Raw genomic sequence first — 21,945 nt, forward strand, 5'->3', positions numbered from 1 at the left:
TATATACCATGCATATAGTGGGCTAGGTTCTCAGTTGGTACAAATTAGTACTGCTCTGTGGAAACCACTGGCAATAAGACAGTTCAAACCAGCTGAAAATGTTCCCCACTGTTGCTTTTCTATAGTTGAGTGGGAATGGATTATTACTGGGGAGGAGAAGGCAGAACGGGAAATACTGCAGAAGCAGCATTGTTGCCTGTAAATAAAAATTCATGTCGAGAGAAGTTTAAATTGTTAATTTAAATTATCACATGAAAAAATGACAAAAAGACAACAGAATTGAGGTGCTGGGTTTTTGTTTTTTGTTTTGTTTTGTTTTGTACGTTTCTCAACCAAATCTGGAATTTGCTGATTTGAAAAAAACAAAACAAAACAAAAAAAACTGTAAGGTGATTAGGTTTTGCAATAGAGCAGTGGTAGCATATCTTCTCCTTCAGAAAACCCCTGGGAGTGCAAATGTATTCAGCCCTAGTATTCGCTAAATTTTGGGCTACAATAATCAATGTGTGTGAGAGGCATATAGAGTCACACACATACAAGTAAAAATCAATCTGTTGGCCCTTTAAAATCTTTCAGAAAATAAGTGTTTGCTGAATGGCTATAGCTGTGTAGAACCGATATTTGCAATTCAAGCACTGTCGGGTGAAATGCTATCGGAGGTGGTAGACAGAAATGTTGCCCCAGCGCGGACGATCATGTGCCCTGCCATTTTAATAAGCAGAATGAGGAGCTGCAGTCACTTGTACCATATTTATAACGTCTTATGAGAAAAGCTGTCGTCCTTATGCAAAGCTTCTTTTGAGATGTTATTTCTCCAGTTCGCTTGTCATGACCTTCATTTTGCTAATGCCTACTGCCTGGAATATGGGAGCCTGAAGAGAGTGCACTTCAAGACCAGAGCAGTAGTCTGTCTAGCGAGTGGGGGTAGAGGGCTGGGGGTTGCTCTCTGGTAATGACAGCACTATGGCCTGACTCTGCAACACAAGCTGGGCTGAATAGATATGGGAGCAGACTCTTGCTTGAACATTTGGCTGAATCAGGGCCTAAATCTGCATCAGAGCCATATTAAATCTATTCACCGATATGGTGGCTGTAGACTCTGATGTTGCTTGACAGCTAGATGGATGGGTATTAATGTTGTTTAACATATTTTCTCTTTTTCATAGTGAACTTAGGGCTAATGAAACTTGCTGCACTGACAGCTCTGGAGTCAAGCCCTGTAAATTTTATTCCACAAGGAAATGTCTGCACACTACTGTGTCATATTGATATACAATAGAGTCAGCCCCCATAGCCCTGGACCACTCTGCTGAGACAGCAAGGTGGGAGAAGGACACTCAGCTCTGTTTGGGACTGGAATAGGGCCACCAGCTGCTTCCACTCAATTGCTAGCACTCAGCAATGACCTTCTGTAATGGGGTCCCGTAACGGGGCAGAATGCACCTCTCACAAGTGCCCCCATCTGGACAAATGCATGTGCCAGTGTTGGTGCAGTCCCAACATCTCTTAATCGATTCAGCCCTCCAGCCGAGTTGTACGTGGTATAGAGCAACAACCCACTTCCAGGGTAGTTGTTTAACAGGGATCTGAAGGGGTACCTTGATCAGTATCCCACTTGCATAGGGCTTCCCCTCCTGTAGGCAGAGTCTTCCTCCTTAGATTAGGGTTCTACCATCAGTCCACCAGCAATTACAATAGCTTCATAGTCTCTCAACACCTCTTCACAGGGAGCTGTCCGTGGTGCTGCTCCAGCAGCCATTCCCATAGGTCCATTCTCCTGGAGGGCTGCCACCACATTGAGCTGGCTTTTGTCCTGCACCTCTTAATATAGGGCCTTCCTGGTCCCTGATTGGCCGCTTCCTCCAAACAACATTCTAGCCTCCTGTGGAGGATTCCTCTATGGTTACTGGGGAGTCTTTAGGGCGCAGTCCTCCCCGTCACATCTTCTCTCTCTACTGATGGGAGGTAGAGTTGGACCCTGGACCAAACTTTGAAATACACCATCGGTGGTTACCATTGCACAGTGCCACCTAGCCCAGTTAATGTGCTACGGTTGCTACATTTGTTGATCCCTATGCTTGAACCAGTAAAATATCTAATGGACTAGGCATACCTGTCATCCTATGATATGATAGCTAAGGGTATGTCCACATTATGCAGAAGATTGACCTGGTCATGGTTGGTCTTCTGGAGATAGATTTCACTTGCCTGGTAGAGATGCATGAAATCGAACTATCTGGGGTTGTCAGTCAACTCCTGTACTCCTTGATAATGCGAGGAGTAAGGGAGGTCAATGGGAATGTTTCTCCCATTGACCTCCATTTGTGATATGGCCAGGTAAGTTGATTGAAGATAATTCGATTCTAGCTACCCAATACCCATAGATAGAATTGTGTATTTGTCATCAACTTTAATGTCTAGTGTAGACCAACTCTTAGTTAGTTTCTTTATCCTCTGTCCCCACCATGTTTCAATGGCTTTCATGAAAAGGGAGGTGCATACCGCAAGTAGGCAATGCTGTGTGTATTTTGTTCCTTTGCTTTCCTGATTCTCCAAATAGCAGGAGGCAGAGGGCTGGCTCTGCTGTCTTGCCATGTCCTAGCCCAGAAGCCAGGCTGTAAAACTGAATTTGCAAGTCACAGATGTGGCAGCTGTGTTGTTGATGAATTTCACAGTGAGGGATCTCACAGCCTTTAACTGGGCATACAGCTCAGGAAAATATAAGAGAGCCTCAGCTTCTTGAGGAAAACACTGTTGTATTTTTTAAAAAAATACAGGTTGAACCTCTCTAGTCAGGCACCCTCAGGATCTGACTGATGCTGAACGAGAGAATTTGCCAGACCATGGCAGGTCAATATTGTCTAGCACATTACCAACACTTCCACTGCTTATTGGGCTCTCAGATGACATTTAGGGGTAAATTAGAGCTAAGTAACAGCACAGAACACTGACAGCCAGCACTGGTGGCCGGAAACAAACTTTATGGGACCGTGAGAAATTTGGCCACCCCTATAATAAGTGGTTGTCTAGCTAACTAAAGTCATGCCAGCTGTTGCCAGGTGTGAGTGTTGTGGATTGCAGAAGTTTAACCTGTGTACAAAAATTACCCAAACTGGCCCACAGCAACTTAAAAATGGCCTCCTCAACTCATTATCCCTTTCTTATATGAGAGCTTAGTGCTTAGAGTTTATATGAGAGCTTAATGCACCATCCCGGTGCATTATAAAATAAGCAGTAAAATGGGGAACATGCAGTACCTTCTTCATTGGCTGTCTCAGCAGAGGTGCCCAGGACTGACTGGAAATTCAGGTTTCTTTTCATCACTAGGAGCCATCCTCCCAGAATAGACGAGCCTGTTGGGATTGGGCAGGGATGGTGTTCCTGGCCTCTGTTTGCCAGAAGCTGGATATGGACAACTGTCAGAAGAGAGGATATTGTGCTAGATGGACCATTGGCGTAAATCGGTTCAGCCGTTCTTGTGTTCTTAATTAAGGGCATAGGACTCTTTAATTTGAAATAAATCTTGCCCTAAGCATTCTGGTGTAGGGATCAGCTTTTTTGTTCTGTGTTTGTACAGCATCTAGTACTATAGTATCCTGGTCCATGATAGAGACTTCTAAGCACTATCAGAATGCAAATAATTAATAATCATTATCACTGGATGAAATGATAGAATCTGTGTTCTGTAGGAGGGCAGATTAGCCTTGCCACACAAAGATCCCTTCTGGTCTGTGAAGCATTGGAGAGCCAGCAACGTGGAAGCGTGCTGCTGCCTGTATTGTACCAGATTTATGGGTAAAATAGGGACTTTGCTGACAATCAGGCACTTTTCTCTGACTTCCCAGGACAGTCTGGAATTACCTGAACCTGCCCTACCTTTAGCTGAATCACAGCATGTTCCCTGCCTCTTGCCCTTACTGCTTCCATTCTCCTGTCTGTCCATTCACAGTGGTTTTCGGGCAGTTTGCCTTCTTCCAGACAGCACTGAATGATGTCATAGAAGTTCACGATGGACCCAACCAGCACTCCCGGCTCCTCAGCTCACTCTCTGGCTCTCACACAGGTAAGGATGAGTTACTGGTCCTGGTCCTGGCAGTGATGGGACTCCTGTAACAATCTATGGGGCTTTCCTTCCCAAAACATCAGCATGCTGACTGCACAGCAACAAGCAAACAACACGGAGTGACGCGGCACTGAGAACCCATTCAGGTGAGGTGGGAATGGTGCAATGGGTACATCGGCCCTGCATCTGGGAGTGAGCCTCCCATCTTAGATATACAGACTCACACCAACTCAACCATGTACAGGTGTATCAGGGTTGGGAGACTCACTTCGAGCTACAGTGTGGACGTACCAAATGCGCCACCCTGGGGAATGGCTGTTTCGAAACAGAGAGGGATTGTGCCCTCTGTTACAAACTTGCACACTAGTGCAGTGAGATACTGGGGATGTGAAAACCCTATAGCTAGTATGGGAAGAATTCCTCCAGAGCAGACCTGGCATAAGTCAGCCACAGGCTGCCCGATGCACATTCTCTTACAAGCCCTTGCCCCACAGAGGTGCAGGAGGAGGGACCGTAACACAGAACACAACGAAGATTCTGAGCAATTGCAGATTGCTGAGCACCCCACGCATGGTTGCAGTAAAGTAGAGCATCTTTCTGCTTTGCCAAAATGATGCTGGAGGCTGATTCAGTTCCCAGCCAGCACACAGTCACACTTCTCTGCAGGAAGTGATTTCAGTGTCTTTCCCCCAGGAGCTGGTGTTATCTTCCAAATGAACGTTGCTTTGCCTGTGTTTTCTGCACGCATCCATCACTTGTTTGGCTTTATCTCCCCAGTGCTGTACTTAAGGAGCCTGTTTCCTTGTTGTGTGTGCGATGGGAGAGTCCTGTTAGCAGGCGATATTTTTCAATATTGACCATTTATATGGGGACCTTCATTTTTGGGGAGCCCAATTTGGGACAGCTTAGTCGGGGGCTGATGCTGAGAACCCATCCTTATTGCTAGTCACTTTTGAAAATCTTCACTAGGGACTAAACCAGCATTTGCCAAACTAATTTGGCCATGGAACACTTTTGGGTGGGGAGTATATTGACGGAACACATATATGTTGGTCAGTGGGGAAGGCAGGTGCCATACATAATGCTCAAAAGTTGGCTTAAAAGAGTTTTTAGATGTATTTTAGTACACAAAAACCATAAAATAACAAGAGAAAATTATCTGAATGAACAACTAATTTCCTTCTGATATGCAGATGGTTAGCAACCCTAAAATTAAGTATAAAAATTAAATACAAACCCAGAACAAAACATCAACATAACAGTCAAAAGAAGGATGGTTAATGTTGTTCTTTTGGAAAGGACAATATTGTTCAAAAAAGGACTCTTTTTCCTTAAAGCTTAAAAAAACATTTTTATGCAAAAGAAGTACAAAACACATTAGGTATGGAAAATATTTTTAAATTTTGTATTTTTATACATTTGTTACATTTGCAAAAGACTGCTGGAAAATGAAAATAAGAAACATTTGATGGTTTTTCAATGGGATAGGTGTTTTTGTATTTTTTGATCACAAACCCAGTTAATATTAGGAACGATGCTGGAGAGCTGTATCCTCACATCAGTTACAGCTTCATATGATTTCTCTGAAGATGACTGGTGCTGAAACAATCCAAATTGATTCCGACTGTTTCAGCAAAAGTCACAGAACAACAGCTATACTAGTACGAATGTGTTACAAATATTAATATACCTATAATCTAAATTTCTTAGTATTTTTGATACACACATAATTTCACGTTTAATATTTCAGAAGGAAAAATAATGCTAGCATCCAATTTTTTTTTCATGGAACACCTATTCACATCATGTGGAACACCAGCATTACTTGAAACACAATTTGGGAAACACAGGACTAGGCCTTCCAGGATAGTGTTTTGTGAAATGTTCACCCTACCATTGTTTATCTCCAAAATTTGAGTTCAGTTCTTTTAAAAAAAAATTAAATTTAAAAAATGCAGCCACAAGTACATTTTTCTTCCTGAAAAAACCCACCACTGGCAAACTCCAGCTGTGCAGAGCCATGTGTTCTATGGACTGATTCTCACTGGTCCGTTGGTACATAACACCATAAGAACATCCATACTGGGTCAGACCATAGGTCCATCAATGAAGAATTGTTCTGTGTATAAGGAAGACTCTTTCCTGCCAGCCTCAGAAACACATACATTGTAAAACTCTCCCATGTTGAGAAGATCTCGTAATAGGAAGGTCTCAGTAAACCAGTTCCATAAGTGATATTGTATTATGTATATGCCTGCCAGTGTTCCCTCCATTTTTTCCCAACTAGGGGCAGAATAAATTTTTGTCATGTGCACCAAGGCATATGTGGATGTGCACCCCCAGGAGAAACACAGGCTGCCAGCTGTGAGCACTGGGCTAATCAGCTGGGTGGCACATGAATCTCTCCTGGGTTCTTAACTTACAGGGAACACTGATGACTGTTGTTTCTTTCTCTCCTTGTTTAGGTGAATCATTGCCCTTAGCTACCACCAATCAAATTCTCATCAAGTTCAGTGCCAAGGGTCAAGCGACAGCCAAAGGATTTCATTTCGTCTATCAAGGTATGTGCCGGTGTGCTCCGGAAGTACCTCTGTGGTGAGCAAAGATCTCATTGCCAGTGACCAGCCCTTTTTTCTCCAGATAGGTGGCCCAGATTGGGACCTGGCTTTGCAACATCCTGTGCATCTTTTATCACTCTTGGTTCAGTGGATTTGAAGTCATTTATCTCCACTCTGAGCTGGGATTTTCAAAGATCATTTTCAATGGGTGCTCGGTGCTGATATTCCTGTGAAGAGTGCCACCTCTATCTGTATTTCTCCCCTTCCCCCCCCCAGTTGTGCTGTCTGAGAAATTCCCTTGTGGAACTGGGCCCTTTGTTAGGAGCTGACTTTCCAAACACCAGCACCCCCCATCTTACATTTCAACACATTTCTCAGTGTTGGATGTTTGTCTGCTTAGCAGTTCTGTCAAACAACTCCCTCCCCCTACCTGGCAGCCCCTGACCCCTGCAGCTGCCTCTTACCTCATACCCATACCAGCAGCAAAGTGCTAGGTGTGTCATAACTAAAGATGTTCCAATGTATTAAATACAGGATTCTGTATTCCCAGAAGATAGTGGAAAAACCAATGGACTCATCTCACCCAAATGACTCATCTTGTGCAGAGGAACCAGAGAAACTTTTATACACTGTGAGCAGACAGAGGGTGGCCGTTAGCATCCCCAGGAAGGAAAGCAGGGCATGTTTCCACTTAATCAGAGACCAATTCAACTGAGTTTCTGTCTAATTATTTTAAAATGACTAGTTCTGATAGCCATCCTTAATGATTTAACCAAATCAAAAGCTTTGAAGAAATCAATAAAGATTACCACCTACATGTTAATTACAGCTGCCGGCTGCACATTTCTCAGCAATTTTCTCATGGACAGCAACAGTAAAAGGAACAAACTACCCCACATCCTACCCTCCCTAGCCAGTATATGATGCTTTTTGTTTCCATTATATATGTACAGAGATCACTTCTCTGCCTGCGGCACCCGAGTCCGGGTCTTGTGAATGTTAATACCTGTTGGTGTCATGTAGATTTACCATTTCAAAGTGCTTTGCAAAAGTGGGTAAGAATGACCATTAGATCCATTTTACAAATGGGAAAAATAAGGCATATATATTCTGTATTTGGGTTTACTTTATCTTGATTTAAACACTAATAATAAATGCAAGTTTAGAAATCTTTATTTATTATACTTATAACAATGGCCATGCAACAGAATTAAATGCTCATTGTATGCATGTGAGTGTGGGTGCACTAAAAAGTCTTCAAATCACAAGGTACAGACATTCATAAACAGATGCCTGAGGTACATTCTTTGCATCAAGTAGCAAGACTTGGTCACAAATGAGGAACTTTGGAACAAAGCAGGACAAGAACCAATTGATGTTCACATCAAGAGAAGAAAGTAGGGGTGCTAAGTCACACTCTCAGAAAACCATCATCCGGCTTAGTCCATCCAGCTCTCAAATAGAACCCGCTAGGAAAACACAAAAGAGGAATACCTCAGACAATGTGGAGAAGATCTGCTGAGACTGCAGGACAACAACTGGGGTACTCCCAGAGTCAGCTAGAAGTTTTGTCCTGAGACAGAGTGAAGTGAAGGAGACTTCTAGATGACCTGTACTCCACCCGGAGTTCATGGGTTTAAGTCAAGTCACCGGTAACCATTACCAATACTGGAATGTGTCCTCAGGCACTTGTGCCTCCTGCAAGTGGACCTGGTTTTTTATGAAAACATAGACACGAAGTAAAGTTTATCTTCTTGCTTCCCCATGTCCTGGGTTGTTGCATATGTGTGGGTGAGGATGCCTGTCTCAGATCTGTTAACAGGAGGTTGTGCAAGGCATCATGGGTGAAACACAACACACAGTGCACTGATCTTCGTCTCACTCGACCAAATTAAAATCAACCAAAGCGCATATCTGATGTGCTTGTAATCTTTGTTTGCCCCCTCTTCCCAGCCATTCGAGCCTGAAGTGCTAATAAATTTTAGAGCCACTAAGAGATGAAAATTCATTGATTTTCTCCTCGGGAGTAATCAGTGCTTTGACTTCCTTATTCCCACTGGGAGCAATTGCCCACAGACGCAACGGTCTGAGAGTCAGTCTCTCACCCCTTCATGCTCTCTGAAGCTCAGCCATTTCCGATACCGTCTAGCTCATAAGTGCCTCATCCACTAAGTGGCAGGAACTCAGGCAATTGCCTGGGCCTGATTGTCTTTCCTATCTCTTGCTCTTGTCCTCAAGTATAATTGTTTTAAAGTTTTAACAATAACATACTCCATTGTTACAATCCATAACACTAATGAGACTCCTAATTAGCTTGAAAGAATCAAGCCAGTTTCTTCAGGGTTCCAGTCCCAGGTATACTGCTAGCACACTGTGGCCATGAGTGGGTTACTTAGGGTGCAAACAAGAACACTGAGAGGGGACAAAACAGCTTTCAAAGTACTTAAAAAGTTGCTACAAGGAGGAAGAAACAAACCTTTTCCAGTCATAGAGCAAACACGTGAGTATTACCACATTAGCCTGGGATACTGATGCTATAAGTAGGATTAAGACATGCAGCATCCTACACACACTCGGTAAAGTCTCATCACTTTCTTGGAACACTAACGTCCATTTTAACTCTACTTCCCCACAGGTGAGACTGGCTGGTTTCCAGTAAAGCCTTTATCCATGTTCGGAGAGACCCAGTGCCTTGGCCTGACCTGGCTCCTGGCTTGCTTGCTTTGCACTGACAGGTTCTCCTTCTTTGTGTTCAAAGCGGTTCCTCGCACCAGTGCCACGCAGTGCAGCTCTGTGCCAGAACCCCGCTACGGGAGGAGGATCGGCAGCGATTTCTCCGTCGGGGCCATTGTCCGATTCGAGTGCAGTGCCGGATATGCTCTCCAGGGCTCCTGGAGTATTGAGTGCTTGACTATGCCAGGAGCGTTAGCTCAGTGGAACGTCTCCATGCCTACCTGTCTTGGTTTGTAAACCTGGTTTTATGGGGGATCAAAGGGGAAGCAAGGTTCTCTGCATGAGTCGGTGCTTTGTACTCCTCGTGGAAAAGCCATATAGAAACTAATGGGAAAACTATTCCCTTTTTCTAGGGTTTTTAATAGAATATTGAATTATATTGGATAGTTACTATCACCTGTAGGGAGGATATCATTCTGTACTAAGTGTTCTCATCCTGACCACCTAGAGTGCCAGGCTAGCAAGTAAGAGGACCTAAGGAGCATTATGCCACCTTTCTTACCACTGCCCACAAGGCTGAAGTCTGAACCAACCCTTGGTGTAAATTAGACCAGCCCCAAGGCTGCTCTATTTTGTGCCAGAAGATAATGGCTTCCAGAAGGCCTGTCTGATCAGGATTGCTGAAATGTGGCACATTCCTTCCCCAATTCTACCAACCCCTGATTTGGAGCCAAGAGTAGGCTACCTTAACGCTGGGTGCTGTAGTGTCAAGAACAGAGTTGCAACTCCGAGGGCCTTTTTTCACAAATCAGTTTCTTGAATCATCAGCTAGTCTCAGTTACTTTTCTCCTCCCAGGCAGGTGCAGTGTTAGCATTACAGCTGAGCTCTCCCACAGTCAAGGTCTTGTTTGATTTTTTTCCAGTGCCTTGTGGTGGAAATTTGACCGAGCGTAAAGGCACCATCCTTTCCCCTGGCTTCCCTGAACCCTACCTAAATAGCCTCAACTGCGTGTGGAAGATAACAGTCCCTGAAGGAGCAGGAATACAGGTACCATATTAAACAGCTGTCACTGCAGCCTGAGATTGAGAGAGGGAAGAAAGTGTATCTAGTTCACTTGTAGAGAGCAAGTGCCAGCAAGTTGCTGCTTCTCATAGGAAGGAGATCGGCAGAATGGGTAATTCTCTGGAATCAGATGTTCATTTTCACGAGGGCTGCCAAAAGTGGGTGAGATTTCTATAGGAGGATTACTACAGGCAGAACTACAGAGGACTAAGTAAACCACTATAGTCATTCTGGTATAACTCCCTGCATGGAATATACTCTAGTCTGCAGTGAAAGTGAGTCTTTTTTGGTATCGCTTACATTGCCAATAGGAGCCATGTGGTGCTTAATTACACTGATTTAAAGTCATATAAAATATATACCAAATTAAATCATGCTTAATCTGGATTCGATCATCCACACAGGAGCCAGACCAGCAAAGCTACAGAGGTATAAAATTGTATCACTATAATTGTATACGCAGTATATAACTGTATCACTGTAGTTCTACTTGTCAGTTTCACCAGCTAATGGAGCCCTGTGTTCCCATTTCTCTGGCGGTAATTAGCCCTCCACAGAAGCCCTGCCTGAAGCCTGAGGAGACTGAGAATTCAATTCGTTCAAAACACATCACAAAGACCAGTCCCTTAGATAAAGTGCCCATTCTCACAGGACGATGTCTAGGTACATGTTACGCTAGCATCAACTGATGCAGATAAGATGGATTCGTTTAATAGGGTTCATTCATTTGACACATCTGATAGTCACTGGGCTTCTTTCTTCTTCCTTACACCATTTTATCTGCTGGTATTTTCTTCATTAAATTCACTTATTTCTCTATCAGGCATTTGGTTAATAGAGGTTTCGTCCCCCGCCCTCTGCAGCAGTCATAGCCGTTGGCAGATGCAGCAGATGTGTGTCTCATGACATGTTTAGTCTGACACCAGGTACACTTTATTACCCTGTCCTTACGTGCTGCAGATCCGTATCTGCCACAGAACGACCAAGCTGCATCCTGATCTCTGTGACAAGTTCCCTGTCGGCCCCACAGGGGTTCTGCACTTCCTGGCGGATTCTAGTATGTGCCTCAGAGACTCACCGTGGCCCTTTCCCTGCTTTGGGCCTTTCCATAGGCAAAGGCCTCCACTTACCGAGCCGTCCTCATCATAGGCAAGTCCCATGCCGGGAGGAAGCAAGCCCCCTTCAGCAGGATTGGATGCTCTTGTCCTTCCAGTAAGGTGGTTCTCCAGGGGAAGGGTGGGGAGAGCCCAGGCCACCCCTTTCTCTGGGCTGGAGTGCAGGGACCCTAGATGGGAAGGGCTTTACCCTGCCCCAAACATAGCAGCCTTTCCCTGGGCCACTTCTCCCACCCCTTCCCTCTAGCGCCTTCCCCCTGTATCTGACTGCACCGCCTTGCTCTTCTGAACTTCCAGCTTCTCTTCCTTGTGCACCTCTTGACTCTTCCCTGCTTCTGCCTGGGAGGAAACCATTTAAAGGGAGCCAGGAGGCCTTAACTGGCAACAGGTGCCTGACTAGTCTTGGTTGCAGGCTGATTCCTGATAAGCCCCAGCTGCCTGCCCGAGCTGCAGGGCTGCAGACTGTGAGCCTAGGTGGGGAACAAAAAGGCATTGATCCGCTCCCAAAATACTTGCCCTCCACCAGGCTCTTGAAGCGTGCTGCCTGTGGTCTGCAACACCATGTAAGCCTGAAATTATTCCATTAACTTCAGTGGAGTTACCCCAGATTTACAGTCGCGTCACTGACATTAGTATTCTGCCTGACCATGGCCTGGCGGATCAGTGACAGCTTGTTAGCAGGCAGAAGGAAGTGGGTATGTGCTCGGTGGCACCTAAAAGGGGTGGCACTACTTCTAGACTGACAAATTCCTGCTGCTTGTTTTGTGTTTTAAATCCAATTAACAGAGTGCTTTGCTAAGCTGCAAAATCCATCGCAGATTTTTTCCCACTTACCTGAAATGTTAGCTGTGAATACCACCAAATTGCAGGAGGCTCCATTTAAACAGTTGATGCAATTTTGCAAAATGTTTGAGACTCACGTTATTAAGAGGTGATAATGAATTTGCTGATTTTTTTGTTTTTTTACCAAAAGGATAGCAATGGTTTCTTCCTTCTGCCATGTCTTATGTAAAGCTTCAGTGGAAATGTTCTGAGCCCCTTTTGCAATCATTGTTTTCACATTCCAGCATTGGGTATGGAATGAAGTTAAGGTGAGGAAAACTGTGTCTGTCATTCATATTGCTCTACCTGCAATTTTGGTTCCCCATCTCATGATCTATCTAATAAACCCACACACAAACTATAATGGATACAATTAAGAAATATAATTTGAGGGAAATTAGATAATAATCCAAAGGCCCTTTTTCTGCTCCAGGTTTCTACAGATGGGGACAGTTAGAAAAGTTAAAACGGCTTGGTTAAACTTCATTAAACCCCAGTGTGGACACACTTATACAGAATTAAAGTGCCCGCAATTTGGTTTATTTTAACTAAATCTGGAAATAAAGTAATCTAAATTGAATTAAGGCTACTCTAGTTTTGAATATGAGCATCCATGTTGAGGTTTAATGTAGTTTAACTAATCCATTTACATGCATCCCTTTACTTGATTCAGATTAAGTATTCTGAGTGTTCCTGCGTAGACAAGCCCTAAAGATTACCTGCAAGGAGAGGAAAAATAAGTCTGGGTTTATGCGGATGAGAAAAAAATCATCTTGCCTCTAATTGAACATCAAGCCAACCATTTCCAAAAGCTTAACCAATGCAGTTCAGCCAATAAGGGGCAAGTGCTAGTCCTGTCTGCAGAGGCCTCCACCAGCTGAGCTACAAAAATACCCTGTTACCTTGGAACTGCCTCTGGTTCTTTCTCTACCCATGCCAGTTGTCAGAGAGGGCCACAGTGCATTTAGCTAACGGTAGGAGCTAGGATATGGCTGATGGATAGATCCACAGGCCGTTCAGCTTTGCCTATTAGCATGCAGGCAGAACAATGGATAAAGATGTGAATCCAGATGACAGGACCCTTTCTGCTGAGGAAGCTGATGGTGATTTGCCATTCTTTTTCTTGCCTGGAAGTTTCGCAGCTGAAGAAAAGATTGCAGGAGCCATTGGTGGCCCATGTCACTGATGAAGTCTGCCTCCAGGAGCAGACAAGCAAAGGAACACACTAAAGGCAAAACAAGAGGGATCACTCTGTGTGACCCCCACACAAGTAGAGCTTGTGTCAAGGCTCTCTCTGCACTGAGGTGAACCACAATGTAACCAGAGCCACTTAGCTCCAAGCACCTTATATGCCCCATTCCCCCATTTACCTCCTTTGGTGCTTGAAATGTTCAGCGTTATTAGCTCCTAATTTAAGTATCAGTTTACCCTCTTTTTGTGCGACAGTTAAAGGTTAAACCACTGTTAATCAGAGGAGGAGGCAAAATGAAAAGCTTTCTTAGCAGCAGCGAGTCAGCAGCGGGAGGTTTTATGTAATCAATGCACCAGCTCGCACTTCTGCCATGAATTATTCATCCTTGGAGCAAACCTTCCTGTGAATTAATTTCTATACATGGCAGTAAATAGATGCTGATCCCTCATGAATCCCCATGTGCCTAGAATTAGAAACTTAACATGGTTATGTCTTTATAAATATAAATAAAGGAACTTTAAGACAACAAATGAAAGCCACTTCCCTTTGTAAAAAGGTGGGTAATGACTGGGGTGCAGTTATGCAGACTGGTAAGTATTGACTCTGTCAGTGTGATCGGTAATGGCTCCACAGGGGTCATTAGTACTTCAGCTGGAGAGACTCTCTTTAAAAGAAATAAGGCTACAAAGTTCTTCCAAAGTTACTTTATCATTCAGTGTAAATCAGGCACGAGAACGGTTAATGACAGAAATAATGGTTTGATTGTTTTAAAACACTTTGCACGAACAGGTGAAAGGAAGGCAGGCATTTGGATGGGATGTGTGAAGCCGGAAGTTTAGAGGAAATGGGGTGTTTTCTGTAGGATTTCCAGATGCGGGAGGAAGGCGCAAGGGGTTGGCTGGGAATGTGTGGGAATATATATAAATCAAGATCTGCAGTGTCTGAAAGTGCTAGCAGGTGCTTAGTCCTGTACATTGCTTTCTTCTGAGGTCAGTGCTTAAAGGACTAATTTTGTTGAATTTAATGGGAGCTGGGATATGGCTGGTGGATAGATCTGCTGGTCATAAACAGGCAGACTGACAGATTCACTGAGCCCCTGGCAAGGTGGACCGGGGGCAGTTCCATGCTTCCAGAAGGGGCAGGGCCTGGCTAGACAGCTATCAGTGCCACCCAGAGCCCTTAGAGCTGCCTGGAGCGTGCCACATGGTGTTCCAGAAGCAATTTAAAGCGCCCAGGGCTCTGGGTACCTCCACTGTTGCATCCCAGGGCAACTCTCTCCTTCCCCCACCACCCGTCATTAGGCCTGTTCATCAGCATTGGGGTGGTAAGAAGTGTTTACTTCATAGAAATGAGCAGCAGTAATAACAATATTCAGAAGGTCTGAAAATGATCAAGATTCTATCCAGCCAGCCAAAAATGTCCACCTGTAGAAATTGCATCAAGTTAGGCACCGATAGAAATGGTCTCATTTTTGTCAGGTGCTTAGCAACTCAGCAATTTTGGCCTCTTGTATATAAATCTCAGTATGGCCTTACTTTAGGCCCCACTTTTGAAAATTGTAGTCATAGGGTCAGAGTTAAGCTGGGGATAGTCAAAGAATGCTAAGGGTGCCCAGCTGCCCTTCACTTTCAGTGAGCTTTGAGCTCTACCTTTCTCAGGCTGCCTTGAAAATGCCAACCTAGAGGCACAGAGCAGCTTGTTTTTCCTGCTGGGACAATAACACTTTAAATTCCTTCTACCCTGAAATGCTATTAGAATCCATCTGAAAAGGCATCAAGAGAAAAAAAATCCACTGGTAATCACTGGGCTTCTTCCTGAATAATAGGAGTCATTCTGGAATATAAATGCTGTATCACCAGTGCTAGCAATTTTATTTCTTTGGTGAATTTTGGAAGCCCTTGCTCCTGGAGTTACACAAGGATCTTAGCTTTCATATTTAAAGTAAATGTCCAGCACTTCTAGTTGTAGGAAAAAGCTTGCAAATGAGACTTGAGTGCACCCAAAAGGCACAGAAACTGAAGGAAAAGATGAGGAACCTGGAGGTGAAAGTAATCTTTACTGTACCAAGAGTTTCAAGCCAGTCTCATGATTTCTGACTATAGCGGGTTGGTGTTAGTGTACAGGTTGAACCTCTCTAGTCTGACACCCTCGGGAGCTGACTGGTCCTGAGCCAGAGAATTTGACAAACCACAGAAGGTCAACAGTGCTTAGCAGCATTACCAACATGCCCACTGCTGACTGGGCTCTGAGAAGACACTTAGGGGTAAATTAGAGCTAAATAACAGCACAGAACACTGAGAGCCAGGACTGGTGGCTGGAAACAAACTTTATGGGACTGCAGGAAACTTGACCACATGCATGAGAAGTGGACATCTGGCTAACTAAAATGATGCCAGACCACTGATGTTGCCAGACCAGAGAGTGTCAGATTAAAGAGAGTCAACCTGTATGTGAGACTGTCTTCCTTCTGAACACATCATGTTTCAGTGTAAAAACCTACCAAGCGATGCAAGAATTTTGCCAAATTGAAGCAGACGACCAAATCCTCAGTCCAGCTCGTTGACAGAGGAAAGGAAGAGGAGAGTGCAGGCAAAAGAAGGCAACTGCCCCAGGACTCAGTGATACAAAAAGGCCCAGGGCTCTTGGCTACTGCCGCTGCTCCTGCCTGGCTCTCCAGCAGCTCTGAGGGCTGGGGTGGCATGGCGCGCTCTGGGCAGTGCCAAGAGGTTGGCTGCATTGGCCCCACCCCTTCTTCGGAAGGCCCCATCCCTTCTGGGAGTGTGAGGCTGAACTGACACACACCCTGCCTAGAGACCTCAGCTACTGTGAATTGGTGGTGAAGTCCAAGGAACTGTGCCCGTTTGTGCCAGCTGATCTCACCCAGTATAAGGGCTGAGGCTTTCCAGCTTCACTGTAAGCGTTTCACCCAGCCCAGTGGGTGATATTCTGAGAAAAGTAGTTCTGTTAACTTTGGTAATGCATCATTACAGGCAGAATCACAGTTCCTAGTGAGTTCAAGCCATGGGATGTGTTGTTAGCTTGCTTAATGGCTCTGCGGTGGGTATAATTTTTGCTTATTTGCAACCTAGTTACAAAGCGGATGATATTCTTTCCTTCGTTTAATGTTTCAGATTCAAGTGATCAGTTTTGTTACTGAGCAGAACTGGGATTCCCTGGAAGTGTTTGACGGTGGGGATAACACAGTCACCATGCTGGGAAGTTTCTCTGGTAGGTGGCTATTCAAACCTTTATTTCCCTGTGTATGTATGTACCCTACGTATCAAACCCGTTCAGCACGAACTTAACTTCCATTCACTTCAAGTGGACTTCAACATCTGCTTAAAGCTAAGCACATGCTTACATGCAGGCCAGGCAAAGTGGGGGTGGGAGGGTGAAGAGGCAGTTGCCCTTTGACCCAATGCTTTAAAAGACCTGAAGGGCTCCTGGCTACCACTAATGCAAGTAGTGCTGGGAGCCAGAGCCCCTGAGCCCTTTAAATCACCATCTGAGCACATGGGGGCAGCGACTGGCACAGTGCAGACCAGGTGGTGCTTGAGGGCTGGCTGCTTCCAGCTCCTCCCCTTTCACCCGAGGCCCCTGCCCTTCCGGGAGCATGGAAGAGGCCCATCCAACCTTGCCCAGGAGCCTGTAAGTCTGTCAGCCCATGCTGCTTATGTGCTTTGCAGAACAGGGACAGATTTAAGCATGTGCTTAAATGTAATCGTGTACTTTGATGGCTGGAGGACTTGGGCTGCCTTTGGCTTTGGAAGACACCAGTGGAGAACCTTAAACATGGCTCTGGCTAGTCACATTTGGTAGCGTTATCCGGTTGTTAACATCAGTACCCTATCTTCTTAGGGAAAGTGGAGAAATGTGGTCTAGTAAGTAGGATCTGAGAATCTGGACTCCTGACTCTTATGCTTCAAGGATGGGAAGACCTTGGTGACCTTGGAACAGTCAGTTAGTCTTGCTGAGTGTGCCCACTCAAGAGAGTGTTGTACCCATTTTACAGCAATGCACTAGCAATAGTGGAACACTGAAGTCGGGTGTAGATGTTATATCACCCTGCTTGTGAAAACCTTCTCTACATCTTGTCTGCACTAGCACTCTCACCATCACTAGCATAGCCAAACTGCATCATTGCTGGAAAACGGCTGCAAAACCTGCTGTAGATAAGACCCCTATGTCTCACTTACACACATCTGCAAAATGGATACAATATTATGGCATTTTCCCCCAACTGCTCTGCCAGCCCAACACTTACACAATGTATAGTCTGAGACTGCTACCTTCTCTGTTAACAATGAAAATAGGAACAAGTGAAAAACAAAACCAATTCAGGCTTTCTTTTTTGACTTGGTTGCTATTATGGCTTCTCCCTCGGTATCACTCAGCCGACACCCTAGATCCTCTCATCCTGGGGAATGGGATTACCATACCTCCAAGTGGGGTAACAAGCCGCCTGAATCATTGATTCAGCTGAACCCTCTTCCAGGAGAATCCATATTCAGGTGCAGAGTTTCTGGCAAAAACTTGCCAGCAGTTATTCAGAACTATGAAGTTTAATTGATATTTTAATGCTTTGAGATCCTTAGGTGAATAATTCTGGGTCTGATTCATAGAGTACTTCCATTGATTCCAGGGCTGCGTTCGGTCCCATGTTTCAGATGGAAACATTTGGACTTCTTACTTTAATAGCTAACAAACTGAGGGCAGCAGAGAGCACACCTGGCTTATCTAGTGAATCAAGCTCCTTTTCCATTCATCCTCCACAGCAAATTGACCTCTTCATCCCTCAGACCTGTTGCTCTCTGACTGATAAAACCTGATAGGAGGAAATTTGTCTTTGGCTTTGGAGACATCTTTTCTGTCAGGCTTTAGCCATTCCTCTGGTGGGCTCACAGGGACCTGTTCTAACCAAGGGGGCGCTGTTTAATTAAAGGACTTTCTGTTCTCAGTTTCCTCTTAGTTTTATGCAGCCAATATTGGAATAAAAAGGGGAGGCGGGAAAATGCCCTTCAGTACCACATGTCCCTCCTCTTTTCCCAGGTACGACGGTGCCTGCATTACTGAACAGCACTTCGAACCAGCTCTACCTGCATTTCTACTCGGATATCAGTGTGTCTGCTGCGGGTTTTCACTTGGAGTACAAAAGTAAGAGCAGCTTCCAGATGGGTTCCTGTAACTGCACATTCTGTAGCCTTGATCCTGCCGGTGGTAGCGTGGTAGGGGAGGTGGTGACAATCAGCGCGGTTCCATAAGTTGTGTGATGCAAGGAAGGTTAAGTGCTAGGCTTTCTCCCGGTGTTCAAACACCATCCATGTCCACTTTCTTATGGTCAGGTGCGTGGGGTGTAAAAGAGGTGCAGGTGTGGAATGAAGAGTTTTCATACGTGTGTTCATCATCCTGCTTCTGAGGGGCTTAGCTGTGGACATGCCCTGGTTAGCCTCACCCCTGTTACAAGACAGGAGTTATTTGGCAGCCTGCAGGTTAATAGCAAATAAAGATCCCCTGCACTTCCTATCCTGCTTGGTACTTCATACCTTACACTTGAACATGCTGTACTCGGCTGCACAGCTGCAAGTGGTGAGCATACGTGCAACGTATAAAGTGCCGATCCCACAGGACGCAAATTTGCAAGTGGTGAGCACACGTGCAAAGCATAAAGTGTCAGTCCTCCAGGCCATGGACATGTGTCGTGAGTGTATGTGCATGGCTGACCTCCAACACTGACATCCTCCTTGTACAAAGGTGATTGCCGAGGGCACTGCTTTTTCAGAGTCCTGTGTCCTCGTTGAGGGTTGGCCAGGGACTCGTTATGCAGGCGGGTCATTTAATTTCTCTGTGATTCAAGCTCCCCGTCTCTAAAATAGGAGTGACCATTGGCTGGGAAGTTCAGTTAATTTGCATCATGCATGTTGAAGTCGTTTGAGATCTTCCTTTGGGGCATAATCTTTGTGCCAGAGCAGGAGCTCCATGGGAGCAGAGCCTGTCCCAGGTTGCCTGTGTTTAGGCACCGTACAATGCTGCTCGGTTGCCTCTCACTTATTATGGGTAGGGAATGGGGCTGTTTCATTCTTCCTCCATGTGATGGTGATCTGTAGATTATTCCTGATCAGTGTCTTGGCCAGCCCGGTGCTCTGAGGCGCTTTGTCCCTGCGTCAGGAACCGCTCGTCTCTAGAGTACAGCCAGAGGCAGAACCTAGAGCAGCAGAGGCTTCAGTGAACAGTTAACGCCAGCCAGAGCTGACAGAGACGGGCTGGACGTGCAGGACAGCAGTTGTTGGGAGCAAGGTCGTCTCAAGGAGAAGCATTGTCCTTTTTGATCCGACCCCAAGAGCATTCTCGCCAGCCCCAAAGGTTCAAAAGCCGTGAGTCAGATCCACCAAAATCATGAGAGTGACTCCAGGCAGGCAGGGAGAGAGTTTAGCATTTAAAGTTTATTCTGTTTAGCAGGTTTTCATTTAAGGCCATTTGCTCCACGTCTACTTAGTGTGTTGGGCTCAGGGATATGGAGTGATAGCTTTTGATACATGAACGTGGTTGGTACCCCGGACCTTCTGCACTGAAAACCCCAAGTCCTGCCACTTGAACAGAAAGAGGGCTCCTTTGTATGTGAGCAAGCCAAAGGTGGTTATAGCCATCGTCCCCAGGGATTGTAGCAAGACGCAATCAGGTGCACAGAAGCAGTGTCTTGGGGCTGCAGGAATTTTCAACCCATCTAGATTCTTTGATTTGTAAGTCAGGAGGGACCATCATGATCAACTGGGCTGATCTCCTGTGTCACACAGGCTATAATTTTCCATGCGCTAACTCCTGCACTGTCACAAAGAGGGTGCCATTTGGTAAGGCTACAGCATACACCACCACCAGGGATAGAACCTGCTCCTGCCTACCCCCAAAGCTGGCTGAAGAAGAGCTCCTTCCCCTATAGGTAGCAGGCTGTTGCAGTTGCCAGAGCCAGCTATTAGGCAAAGACCCTCACTGCCCATGGAAGATCTTTTAGTCCTTTGCATGGGCTTTGCTGCGGGAGGCATGGTTGTGTTCATCACTCAGCCAGGACTGGGAGAGTTTTCAGTTGACCATTGGCTCACAGGCGTCTTTCTTCTCATTAGCTCATGCTAGAGATTTTGACCCTCCCTCTGCAGTGTAGCAAAACAGACACGAGAAATGCCAATGTGTGGTATTTCAAGGTTTGAAGCATCACGTGTTTGCTTGCCGCTGGTGTGTCGGGTGGGGGAGGCTGTTTGCGGGGAAAGTTGTCTCCTAATATTCAGCACCCAGATGGGAGGGGAGGGTTGGAAGGAATCTGTTTAAGTGGTAGTAGAGGGGAAGGGTAGTCTGGTATGCAGTTTCCATAGAAGGATGCATTGCATAGGCCCACAGTCTTTCTGCCATTGTTTCCTAGTCATTGGTCTTTGATGGCCACTAGATCAGGTCAAAGTCCTTCCCTTTGACTGTGGTAACATCACCACATGCTGCTGTCTCTGAGCTGGGGACAGGGAGATGCTTCCATCTGTCCTTTACAATGAGTCCTAGAGATGAGTTTGCACACTTAGGAATGCTGGAAGGAAGCAGTGTTTGAAGAGCTGGTCCGTAGCGTTTCTTTCACCTCTCCCCTGATCATTTCCCACAAGAAATAGCCCTTATCTCTTCCCTGCCCAAAAGCCAGGTGGACATGCTCAGTGGCCTTTTGCACCAAGGACGACCTAGTGCCCACAATTGTGTGTGAGGTGTTATTTAAAACTGCTCTTCCTGCTCCCTGAACATCAGCAGGTACAGCCAGGCATGTTTTCTTGCCAGGAAGTATTGCTGTGATTTCAGAAGGGGAATCACCAGCAAATCTGTGTCAACATTGTTTGCCTTTTCCCCCTTTCAGTTCAGCCTCATCTAGATTGCAGAGTTTCAGCCAAACGTTAGCCCTTGGACTGATGCTGAAGGTTATCTTTTTTGTGACAGCTGTTAGTGCTGGGAATGAGGCAGGTTCTGGCAGACAGCTGAGCTTCGGTAGACCTGAGGGGACTGCAGACTCTACTGTCTTAGCTTTATCACCCCGGGGGCACCACAGACATGGGAGGAAGAGGAATGCACAAAGAGGAGAGCACGTTACTTGATATATGACCTCTGAGGTCGCTAGTCCTGTTTGCCAGGGGCCTCCTTCCCATTGTTAGACTCTCCTGGTAGGAAACAGGATTGAGTGAAATTTTAACAGAATATTCTATTTAGCTGTTATCAGAGACCAGCATCTGTTACAGTCGCTTGTATCGAGGGGTGAATTCATTCAATAATTGAAGTTAGGGAGAGGGGCCATGGTGGAATGGGACTGGGCCATCCCTGCCACCAAAAAGGATAAATTACTTGAGAAAAATAGTGTACTCTTTATATCACAAGCGTGACTCAAATGAAATGGAGTTCGTCAAGCAAGGGATAACTGGGGCAAGCTCCCTCCTCTTACAAAT

The 21,945-nt window shown here is 45.4% G+C and overlaps 1 protein-coding gene across 1 annotated transcript in view; it reads left to right on the top strand.

Annotated features, from left to right (window-relative positions):
• Positions 1 to 21,945, top strand: part of CSMD2 (CUB and Sushi multiple domains 2) — a 575,415-nt gene that overhangs the window by 443,582 nt on the left and 109,888 nt on the right. The window contains exons 32-37 of the mRNA XM_074976068.1: positions 3,950 to 4,063; positions 6,529 to 6,624; positions 9,380 to 9,583; positions 10,218 to 10,342; positions 16,618 to 16,714; positions 18,536 to 18,640. Of these exons, the coding sequence (XP_074832169.1) occupies positions 3,950 to 4,063; positions 6,529 to 6,624; positions 9,380 to 9,583; positions 10,218 to 10,342; positions 16,618 to 16,714; positions 18,536 to 18,640 (741 nt within the window). The remainder of the gene's footprint in view (positions 1 to 3,949; positions 4,064 to 6,528; positions 6,625 to 9,379; positions 9,584 to 10,217; positions 10,343 to 16,617; positions 16,715 to 18,535; positions 18,641 to 21,945) is intronic.

Source organism: Carettochelys insculpta, chromosome 24 (genome assembly GCF_033958435.1).
Source record: "Carettochelys insculpta isolate YL-2023 chromosome 24, ASM3395843v1, whole genome shotgun sequence".
Lineage (NCBI taxonomy): Eukaryota > Metazoa > Chordata > Testudines > Carettochelyidae > Carettochelys > Carettochelys insculpta.